Source organism: Oncorhynchus gorbuscha, linkage group LG06, assembly GCF_021184085.1.
Source record: "Oncorhynchus gorbuscha isolate QuinsamMale2020 ecotype Even-year linkage group LG06, OgorEven_v1.0, whole genome shotgun sequence".
Taxonomy (NCBI): Eukaryota; Metazoa; Chordata; class Actinopteri; order Salmoniformes; family Salmonidae; genus Oncorhynchus; species Oncorhynchus gorbuscha.
In genome coordinates, this window is record NC_060178.1 from 74,530,886 (window position 1) to 74,543,253 (window position 12,368).

General features: G+C 42.4%; 1 protein-coding gene across 4 annotated transcripts in view; it reads right to left on the minus strand.

Annotated features, from left to right (window-relative positions):
* The window catches only part of LOC124038320 (acylphosphatase-2-like), a 78,934-nt gene that overhangs the window by 4,180 nt on the left and 62,386 nt on the right, over nt 1-12,368 (minus strand). For 2 of the 4 annotated variants that reach the window (XM_046354051.1, XM_046354053.1), the window contains exon 2: nt 5,460-5,569. In XM_046354051.1, the coding sequence (XP_046210007.1) occupies nt 5,460-5,569 (110 nt within the window). Of the gene's footprint in view, nt 1-5,459; nt 5,570-5,766; nt 5,784-6,213; nt 6,346-12,368 lie in introns of those variants that run through there. The other 2 variants (XM_046354052.1, XM_046354054.1) reach the window with 2 other exon arrangements.

The window sequence follows — 12,368 nt, forward strand, 5'->3', positions numbered from 1 at the left end:
ATTCAAATACAACTTTGTTTATCTAGCCTAGCTATAGTTTGCCATATGACTTTTGGTTTTATATATTTAAATTAAATCATAAAGTTTGCTTACCTTAATAAATTGAAAAATAACATGCTTATTGGTTGGCTATTTGCATTCCATCACCATAATGGAATGGCAGTTGAGTTTTGAATCAGAATGGCAGTTCAAATTTGAATTGACCAAAAGGTTCTATCTAGAGACCCTTTTTATCTATGAGTGCATGCTTGTATTTAACACAATTTCCTCTTGCTTCTAGCTAGCATTTAGTTTGCAACAGCACAGCTTTGTATGAAACTTGCAGTTTGCCAATCAGACAATGGAAGCAATGTTGCAAAATGCGAATTCGATCTCCCCCTCGCAAAGATAGTTAATGGTGTCGGGTGTCAGCTAGCTATTTTCCTGACCAGGTGAAATTATGCAGCATCATTAATGTGGACATGAATGTCAATGCAAAATAGCTAAAAATGCATTTAAAGGGAGCTAGTTAGCTGTAATTTCAGAGTTTTATTTGACTGTGTTAGCTTTTGTTAGCTGTTGTTTGCTAAAATCCACATTACATTCAAGGTTATTTGCCTTCACTGGGTATACAGTGTCTTTGGAAAGTATTCAGACCCCTTGACTTTTTACACATTTTGTTACGTTACAGCCTTATTCTAAAATGTATTAAATAAATAAAAATCCTCAATAATTTACACACAACACACCATTATGACAGAGCAAAACCAGGTTTTTAGAAACACCTTTACATAAGTATTCAGACCCTTTGCTAAAAGACTCGAAGTTGAGCTCAGGTGCATCCTGTTTCCATTGATCATCCTTGAGATGTTTCTACAACTTGATTTGTGTTCATGTGTGGTAAATGTAATTGATTGTACATGATTTGGAAAGGCAGACACCTGTCTATATAAGGTCCCACAGTTGACAGTGCATGTCAGAGCAAAAGCCAAGCCATGAGGTCAAAGGAATTGTCCATAGAGGATTGTATTTGAGGCACAGATCTGGGGAAGGGAACCAAAACATTGGTGGATGTTTGTTCACAAGAGATAAAGCATCCTAAACAGCAGCTTTATAGAAAACACTTCCAGAGGAAATCTTACCATTGGAGCTGGAGGAGGTCAAAATGAAACATCTGGGCCAGTCTGAGCTTCATAATAGGCTGAAAACCCCTGTCCCCAAACAGTCATCAGCCCAACAGCTGCAGTCAGTGCATTACACATAGCTGCAGTGAATAGGGGGCGTAGTGACATTCCTATAGACAGCTTTAGAGATGAATAAGGCTTTAGTTGGGGCTCCATCAAAACAGGGCTAAGAGGGATTAAATGGGCCAGAATCCAGACCATCTGTGTCCCCGCGGTGCTACTCGCTGACCAGCGGTCTCAGCCGCCATGGACAGAGACCTTGTGGAAAACAGTGGCACCTACAGCCACCTACAGCCTCCATCTAACTACTTTATCATCCTCCCTCATCACCCTCTGCTTCTCTCTCTCTCTTGTTTTCATTCTATCCCCATCTCTCATACTCCCTTATAGATTAACTCAATCTCCCTCCCTCCCTCCCTCCCTCCCTCCCTCCCTCCCTCCCTCCCTCCCTCCCTCCCTCCCTCCCTCCCTCCCTCTCCCTTAATCCATCTCTCAGTTTCTCCCTTTCGCTTTCTCTAATTTCCTCTCCCTCTGTCACTCTCCCTCACTCTCTTGAACAATCATCCCTCCCTCCCTCCTAGTGGTGGTTTGTAGGTCTCTTCCTACACAGAAGTTGTTCTGATTTGGGTCACACGACTCAGGAGAGAGAAGAGCTATATTGGTTATAGCAGGCAGCAGGTCAGTCCCACAGTGCTGCATACATGGTACAACTGATACAGAGCACTAAATCACCATCCACTTTCTCCAAGTCTACAAAACACCCAGGGACACATGTGCTTTCTGTGATGACTTTGATTGATTTTAAGGATGAGAGAACCCTGTGTGTGACACATAAAAACAGTATGCTCCCTGTCTGATGCAGACTACTAGCCTACATCAGCTAGCTGGAAACTGAATGAACGGGTGGGGACTTCTAGCTTGATTTCAGTGGTGGTTTCGCTGTTCTATACATATAAGTTATTTGTGACATACCAATAAGCAATATGATCCAAATACAGAACAGAGTAGGATAGGGAAAGAGCAGTAGAAAATGAGGGAAAAAAGGCCAAATGCAGGTATGTGGGTGGGTACATTTCAGCCATTTTGCAAATGCTCTTATCCAGAGCGATTTACAGGAGGAGCACAGAAAGATTTTTCACCTAGTCGGCTCAGCGATTCGACCCAGACGATTTGGTTACTGGCCCAACACTCTCAACCGCCAGGCTACCGGCCGCCGGGGGTACTGGGTATTAGCTTCAGAGAAAATCAAAAACTCTAATTCAATGCAGGAGCTCAGCTGCATACTGTCCAATAGCTTCAGACATGATTATTTGTCAACCTATTTGTTAAAGAAATAGTCTTGTTAATGATTTGAGTAGAATACATTGTAGCTGTATGGCTGGTTGAATTATCTCAATAGGGATGGATGCAGCAGTCATGCAGATATGATCTGGGCCCAATAGCAGGGCGAGTTCATCCATCCACCCAGAATTCTGTGGCCTAAAATAACAATTAAGAAGGAAATCATGTCATATTAGGGAACACAAAAGCCGACTGATACTGGCCAAACCACTCTCTCTCTCCTGACCAGACAGAGTAAATTGGGGATAATTCCATTAGGGCTCTGTAAATAGAGGTTTTATGGCCCAGGAATGACACTGTTACCATAGCAGCATGCACAGCTGGACCTTGTGAGTAGGCACCAGGGTTTAGTTTGCATTCTCAATGATCCCATGTCTACAGATTGAGGTATCCAGAACACTCAACAGAGCTGAGCTCAGGAAGAGATGACCCCTGCTGAGTCCCAAAGACACTGTTCTGTTTTTTTCTGCTACAACTGTCTATGGAGAAACAGGATCAGCCGTTACACTATTGTGCTTGACGTAAAAGAAAACAACACACAAACACATGCACGCACACACCCACAGCAATGTGTATCCCTCATGAAGGGGTAGGTGTGATCTGTGAAGGCTTGGCATTTCCAAAGAGTGTGCTCTACACCAATTAACCTTTAAGAGTGAGAAAAGATGTAAACGCTCGGTTTTGGCTCACATTGACAGAGGTCTTGAAAGACTGGCGTTAACTAAAAACGAAAATCATTTTGATCTGTGAAAACTTTGTCTCCTACAGTGTATCAACAACGTGTGTGTGTGTGTGTGTGTGTGTGTGTGTGTGTGTGTGTGTGTGTGTGTGTGTGTGTGTGTGTGTGTGTGTGTGTGTGTGTGTGTGTGTGTGTGTGTGTGTGTGTGTGTGTGTGTGTGTGTGTGTGTGTGTGTGTGTGTGTGTGCGGGTGCGTGTGTGTGTGTGTTTAGTTACAAGAATTTCTGGGCGTAGTGATGAGATACAGTAAGCATTAGAGAGGGTGTGCGGCAGGGTGGGTGTTTGGAGCAGCCTCTCATAGCTCTCTGTGGAACACACTTGAGATTATGATGTAATCTCTGTGACCTGCTTCCACCCCGATGACATCAGATTCACATCTGGATGAGAGACCCACCCCCGGACCCCGGTCCTGTCGGTGAGATTATCTCTACCAAGAAACTCAGTCCCTGGCCAGCAAGAGAGCCAGAGAAAGCGAGAGAGAGGTAGAGAGCAATGCTGAGAGAGGAGAAAGAAGAAAATGTAGAAAAAGAGAATTAGAGCAGACAGTCGAAGGTTTCCGTCACCTCCCCAAACGGACTCTCAAAGGGAACATTTGTGACAAACTCTGACAATAAGAAACACATTAGCCATAGTAATCAGCTTACGTGTGAGCCAACACCAACAACAACAACAATTAACAGCTCATATCACACCAACACACAAAAGATCAGTCAAAATAATAGGTCTGGATAATAGCACTTAACTTGGAAGGAAAATGTAGTTTGAATCGTGTGATATTTCTCTCCCAGAGAAACTGAATGTATCAGGACGTTCTAGTGGGAGGCTATGCCAAAACAATATCTCATCATTACAGAATGTGCCAGCAGTGGTCTGTGATTGCCCTGCCCAAAAAGAACAGATGAAAATAAAGCCAATCATATCTATGGGGCTAGACAGACGCGAGGATTGTGAGGATTGTAAAAACAATCACTGAGTGAAGTGTGACTCCAAAAAGTCTAAATTCTATTGAGTATAGTTCTATAACACGACTATAACACGACTATGGAATGTTGGAACTGGTCTATGCAGGGTAATAGTGCCATCTGCTGGTATATTAAGAGAAAAACATTAAAGGCAGTGCTTGACTTGGACTGAAATACGTGCCGATATTCATTATGGGTGCTGGTACTGTTTAGATTTAGGTGCAGGAGCTCCACAATACTTTTTAGCTCATATTCTATAAGTGGAATAGGAACTCAAGCAGTAGAAAAGCTCAAGTGAGCTCCTGCCCAAGTCAAGCACTGATTAAAGGCCCAATGCAGCCATTTTTTTTAAATTTCAAGATCAAATCATTTCTGGGTAACAATTAAGTACCTTACTGTTATTTTGTTCAATTAAAATGGTCAAAATGGTCTTAGCAAATAGCAATTTCTCAAGCAAGAATTTGCTTGGACAGTCTGGGAGTGGTTTGAGTTAGGTGCCTAATTGGATGAGCCTAATAGAAGTTTTCAGGTTACAGATCCCTATCTGTTATTGGCAGAGGTTTGAAAGTCTCTTTATTATTGGTATATTAACTTATAGTGGTGATGTCACCAGGCAGGCTAAAACTCCATCCCACCAAAACAGGCTCTTACACTAAAATTGCATTATCATCATTTTCACAATTTCACAGTATTATTCCAACATCATAGTATGGAAATATATACTGAGTATACCAAACATTAGGGACACTTTCCTAATATTGAGTTGCGTTCCACAGGGATGCTGGCCCATGTTGTCTCCAATGCTTCCCACAGTTTGTGTCACATCTGCTCCCGCTCTTCCCTCCCCCTGGCGCTTGAAGGCGCCAGGTTGCCTGCATCATGCACACCTGCCTTCCATCATGCACACCTGCCTTCCATCATGCACACCTGCCATCCATCATGCACACCTGCCTTCCCTCATCACGCGCATCAGCGTTAGTGGACTCACCTGGAGTCACTTATCACCTGTTCATTTCCTCCCCTATATCTGTCAGTCCCCAGCTCTGTTCTCCTGGAGTCACTTATCACCTGTTCATTTCCTCCCCTATATCTGTCGGTCCCCAGCTCTGTTCTCCGCTGCTGCATTGTTTTTGTCTTTAGTATTAGTTTGCTGTTGTTCCTACTGTCTTTCACTCTGTGGAGCTTTTCCTGCGTTCAGTACGTTGGTTAGCATGGAGTGTTTTTTCAATGCAGTAGATAGTGGTATAGGACTTACATCTCACAGATCATGTCTGCAGGCCCCTGAACCTGTCCGACCACAGTGCCCTTGTTGGTGTTCTTTACCCAGCCACACAGACCCAGTCTCAGACCCTCCTTTTCTGTGTACTGTAGAGAAGATGAGAGAGAGAGAGAGCAATGAAGATGATTCATACAGGCATGAGTGATATCACTAGGCACTATACTGTTGGTTGGCATCTCCTCTGTGAAAGTGCGAGAGGTGGGCACTTAATATAGCAGAGTAGAATTTGTATTATTTTCATTTGACTGAAATTCAGCTATAGGGTCTTGTGGGAGAAACGTACCATTCTGAAACAGACCCCTACAAGAAACAGAGAAAACGTGATTACTGACAAATGTAATAGGCTATGTCACTTATTAGCTTATACAGTTGACTGAGTCTTCACTTATGATGATAGGTTCCATATTGACTGTACTAAGAGTTCTGTGGGTGTAAACGAATAACTAACTGCAGGATTGTAAACAGAATGTGGGTGTAATAATGCAGTAGCAAGCTCTTAGGTTGTTAGAACCTGTAGGCTATGCGGAATTGAAGGCAAGTGTAAATCAGAGACTTTTAACAAGCAAGTGTTACTTTGCTTATTTAGTGAAATGCAGTACGCTTATAAAAACACAGAGCAATGGACACTTGCAAGAACCTAAATTAAGAAACACAGATCATTTTACAGTATGGTCACTCACGACGGGAATACTGTGCAATTAATAATTACAAGCAACTTGAAGACACCAACCTTGGACATGGCCAAAAATCTCAAAATCTACAGAACACAATTTTGCACCAGCTGCGTCATTGGACATGGTGAATTCAACAGTTGTCCAGAATAATGTCGGTAGGAACTGGCAAAAGAAAAGCTTGCGCCCCTTTGTCCACTAGATGGCAGAAAAAAACATCCTGTCTCATTTGGCCCACAGCTCTACAGCTGTTTTTAGACGTGTTTCCTAAAACACTCATATCTTGTATAGCCAGGGTAAGTGCCAGCCATTGGGGGGGGGGGAGCACACAAGCAAAACAACGTAAAGTGTCAAAGTCTGTATTAGTGAGGGTGTTCATGTTGAAAAAGAGCATTTGGGTGAATGTTCAGCAAATAACTGTCTGGATGGAAACAAGAGTTGATTTGATAGATCCCCCAGAGTCTGAAATGAAATAAAAACAAACATAACCTACTTAACCTGTATAATACAGTGCAGAGCGGATATATCCCCAACACACACAAACAAATACACGTGTAAATCAGATGAACGCACACACACATACACACAGCAAGCACAGAGATACTGATATACATCAGAACAGCACAGCAGTGAAACTCATAATATATTCAGAAAACATCTGAAAAGAATGCTTAATCACAAAATATCTTGCTTGTATAGGCTTATTAGATAAATGACCCATGCAATCTTGGTAGCTAACCACCACAACCCTGCAGCTGTTTGATAACTTTTAGCTTCATCTATACCTGCAGCTGTCTATCGCTTGTCTCAGGCTGATATACCGGCTAACATGAAGCTACCTATCTGAGTTACCAGTAACTAGAGTACAGTGTTAACCTGGGGATACATGATAACTAGGGCTCTCTGCCAACCTGGGGCCCCTTAGCTATGACCTGCTGACTCAGAAACATGAGGTGAACTGGACTCCTGATTGATCTTTGCCTGCAGCATCAACCTCACACTGACTTTGAAGGCAAAAGTATAAATAGCACTAATGTGCCATTTCTTAACCCATGGAATGAATTTCCACTCCAGATCCCAGAAAATAAATCCTTCCACCCACATTGACTCATAACCCAAGCAATACTTATTTACATATCCAAGGGAATACAGTTACTTTAAAATATATTTATATTTACTACCACTTTCAAATTAAAATACAGTTCTTATACAACATATCCAGTAGAAAAAAATGTATTTGCATAAATATTACCTCATTATATTCTAAACATGAACTGATACTTTCCGGTTTAGAAAAGTTAACTTTTATGCTCAAGCCCAGAACATCCATGTGCTTCCTCCTACAGCAAATACCATCCATAGGTTCACAGTGGGTGTAATAATGCAGCAACAGGGCCTCCCGGGTGGCGCAGTGGTTAAGGGAGCTGTACCATCAGAGTCCCTGGGTTCGCGCCCAGGCTCTGTCGTAACCGACCGGCAGGTCTGTGGGGCGATGCACAATTGGCCTAGCGTGGTTATGGAGGGCTTGGTCGGTAGGGATGTCCTTGTCTCATCGCGCACCAGCGACTCCTGTGGGCCGGGCGCAGTGAGCGCTAACCAAGGTTGCCAGGTACACGGTGTTTCCTCCGGCACATTGGTGCGGCTGGCTTCCGGGTTGGATGTGCGCTGTGTTAAGAAGCAGTACGGCTGGTTGGGTTGTGTATCGGAGGACGCATGACTTTCAACCTTCGTCTCTCCCGAGCCCGTACGGGAGTTGTAGCGATGAGACAAGATAGTAGCTACTACAACAATTGGATACCATGTAATTGGGGAGGAAAAGGGGTAAAAAATTCAATAAATAAATAAATAATAATAATAATGCAGCAACAAGCTCTTAGGTTGTTAGAATCATTATGCTATGTGTCCCTGTCTACTCAGGACATCCAGCTGGGTTCTCAGTACATCGCGCAGACAGGAATAAAGAACTCTCCGGGAAGAAGCAAGGCGGTGGTGTTTTTCATGAGTAACTACTCATGGTGTGATTGTGATAACGTAGAGGAACTCAAGTCCTTTTGTTCACCCGACCGAGAATATTTCACAATCAAATGTCAACCTTATTACCTCCCAAGAGAATTATCTTCAGTTATAGTCACTGCTGTGTATATTCCCCTCAAGCATATATTCCCCTTACAAATTGGATTCACCTTATGACATCCAGTGGAACAACCACTTTACAATAGTGCAAGCATATACCACGGCGGCACTCAAGGAACTACACTGGACTTTGTGCAAAGTGGAAACCACATTTCTTGAGTGTTACGTTCCTCAGTTTCTGTGTTGTCGTTTTGTTTGTATGTGTGTGTTTCAGGATGGCGGTTTGAAATTCCCCCAAGCAGCTGATTGGTTGGTCCCATTGCTAATTGTAGCTGATCCCGCCCCCTCATCAGGATACAGCTGTATCCCATTACAGACTCCTTCTCCAGCTATATAAGCCAGTGTTCTGTTGCTCAGAAGGGAGATGATTAGTATGTCCTGTGTTGGTTGTTGCTGAGAGAGAGTGTATGGTTATGTCCTGTATTCTGTGTTTGTTGCTCAGAGAGAGCTTCTTTAGTGTCCTGAGTTAGTTGTTTCGCAGAGTTTTATTTGTGAAGTATATTGTAGCGGTTCTGCGGAGGTATGTTTATGTCCAAAGGTCTGTTTTGATTGTTGAATTTGTTTGTATTATTCTACACAAGCATTTCGCTACATTTCGCAATACCATCTGATAAATATGTGTATGTGACCAATAAAATGTGATTTGATTTGAAGGCAAGTGTAAATCAGAGACTCTTAGCAAGCAAGTGTTACTTTGCTTATTTGGTGAAGTGCACTACGCTTGTAGAAACACAGAGCAATGGACACTTGCAAGCAACTAAATTAAGAAACACAGATCATTTAACAGTATGGTCACTCACAACGGGAATATGTGCAATTAAGAACTACAAGCAACTTGAAGACACCAACAGTTGTCCAGAATAATGTTGGGATGAACTGGCAACAGAAAAGCTTGAGCCACTTTGTCCACTAGATGGCAGACAAACCATCCTGTCTCATTTGACCCACACACAGCTCTACTGCTGTTTTTAGACATATTTCCTAAAACACTCATATCTTGAATAACCATGGTAAACGCCAGCCATTGGAAGAAGAAAAAAGCACCCGAGCAAAACACAGTCAATTGTCTGTATTAGTGAGGAAGAAAAATAACATTTAGGTGAAGGTTCAGCAAATGTCTGGCTCAATCTGATGGAAACGAGATGATCTGATAGACCCCCCCCCCCCCCAGGGTCTGAAATTACATACAAAAAGCATAACCTACTTAACCTGTAAAATACAGTGCAGAGCGGCTATATACCCAACACACACAAACAAATACAAACATGTGTAAATCAGATGCACACACACAACAAACACAAAGATAGATACTATTACACATCAGAACAGCACAGCAGTAAAACTCATGTTCTTTTCAGAAAACATTTTAAAAGAATGCTTAGTCACAAAATAGCTTGTTTGTAGAGGCTTATTAGATAAATGACCCATGCAATCTTGGTAGCTAACCACAACAACCCTGCAGCTGTTTGCTAACTTTAAGCTTTATACAGACCTACAGCAGTTTACCACTTGTCTGATATTGATATAACGAATAACATGAGGATACCTATCTGAGCTATTGGTAACAAAAATACAGTATTAACCTGGGGCTAAATGATAACTACTGCTCTCTGCCAACTTGGGGCTCCTTAGCTACAGTGCATTCAGAAAGTATTCAGACACCTTGACTTTTCCCTCTTTTTGTTACATTACAGCCTATATTTTTTTCCCTCCATCAATCTACCCACAATATCCCATAATGACAAAGTAAAAACATGCATTAAAATAAAAAACTGAAATATCATATTGACATAAATATTCTGACCCTTTACCTTACTTTGTTGAGCACCTTTGTCAGTGATTACGTTGCTGCACAGCCATTTTCAGGTCTCTCCAGAGATGTTAGATCAGGTTCAAGTCTGGGCTCTGGCTGGGCTACACAAGGACATTCAGAGACTTGTCTTGAAGTCACTCCTGCGTTGTCTTGGCTGTGTGCTTGGGGTCGTTGTCCTGTTGGAAGGTGAACCGAGGTCCTGGGCGCTTTGGGGCAGCTTTTCATCAAGGATCTCTCTATACTTTGCTCCATTCATCTTTTCCTCAATCTTGACTAGTCTCCCAGTCCCTGTTCCTGAAAAACATCCCAACAGCATGATGCTCTCACCACCATTCTTCACAGTACGGATGGTTCCAGGTTTCCTCCAAACGTGAATCTTGGCATTCAGGCCAAATAGTTAAATCTTAGTTTCATCAGACCAGAGAATCTTGTTTCCCATGGTCTGATAGTCCTTCAGGTGCCTATTGGCAAACTCAATGCGGGCTGTCATGTGCCTTTTACTGAGGATTGGCTTCTGTCTGGCCACTCTACCATAAAGGCCTGAATGGTGGAGTGTTGCAGAGATGGTTTTCCTTCTGGAAGGTTTTCCCATCTCCACAGAGGAACTCTGGAGCTCTGTCAGAGTGACCATTGGGTTCTTGGTCACGTCCCTGACCAAGCCCCTTCTCCCCCGATTGTTCAGTTTAGCCGGGGGCCAGCTGTAGAAAGAGTCTTGATGGTTCCAAACTTCTTCCATTTAAGAATGATGTTGGCTACTGTGTTCTTGGGACCTTCAACGGAATTGTCCGTAGTGCTCCGAGAGGATTCTGCAGAGGTACAGGTCTGGGTAAGGGTATCAAAATTGTTTGGTACCCTTACCCAGATTTGTGCCTTTACAGAATCGTCTCGGAGCTCTACGGACAATTTCTTCGACCTCATGACTTGGTTATTGCTCTGACATGCACTGCCAACTTTGGGACCTTACATAGACAGGTGTGTGCCTTTCCAAATCATGTCCAATCAATTTAATTTATCACAGGTGGACTCCAATTAGGTTGTATAAACATCTCAAGGGGGATCAATAGAAACAGGATGCACCTGAGCTCAAATTCGAGTCTCTTAGCAAAGGGTCTGAATATTTATGTTAATAAGGTATTTACATAAATGTAAATAAGGTATGTTTTTGCTTTGTCATTATGGGGTATTGTGTGTAGATTGATGAGAAGAAAATCACATTTTCAGAATAAGGCTGTAATGTAACAAAATGTGGGTAAAAGTGAAGGGGTCTGGATACTTTCCGAATGCACTATGACCTGCAGCTACCTGCACTATGACCTGCTGACTCAGAAACATGAGCTGAGCTGACCTGGACTCCTGACTGATCTTTGCCTGCAGCATCAACCTCATGCTGACTTGGAGGGCAAAAGAATAAATAGCACAAATGTGCCATTCCTAACCCTTGTAATTAATTTCCAATCCAGATCCCAGAAAATAAATCCTCCCACCCACATTGACTCACATTTCCAAACCCAGTCAATACTCATGTTACATATCCAAGGGAATATATTTCCATTCAAATACAGTATATTCATATTTACTACTACCTTCAAATTTAAATAAAAGCTCATACACTGTACAACATTTCCAGTAGAAAAAATGCATTGCATAAGTATTGTCCCGTTATTTTCTAAACTAGAACTGATAGTTTCTGGTTTAGAAAATGTAATCTTTATGCTCAAACCCAGAACAACCCTACAGCAAATACCATCCTTAGGTTCACAGTCCACAATGATCTATTTTATTCAATACTGCATTTGCCAGCGGCTACAGTAGCTTGCTTAGGTCATTTGCTCTTATTCTGTGTTAATGTGTTTATATTTCTCCCATCACTTTGAATCAGATGGGCATTGTGCCCAACATGTGCTGGACAAAAATTTGAACAGGTTATCTGATTTGATAAAGCTTTCTAATTAAATAGCGTTATGTTTCCACAATCATTAATGCATCATTGGGATATGGTACCACATTGCTGACTGATGCAGGTTCTGCCTGGCTAATTGCCACAGTGCTGGGGGGGGGGGTGAATTCCAAGGGTTAGTAACGGCATATTTGTGCTATTTATACTTTTGCCCTCAAAGTCAGTGAGAGGGTGATGCTGCAGGCAAAGATCAGTCAGGAGTCCAGTTCAGCTCATGTTTCTGAGTCAGCAGGTCATAGCTAAGGGGCCCCAGGTTGGCAAAGAGCCCTAGTTATCATTTAGCCCAAGGTTAACGCTGTATTGTAGTTACC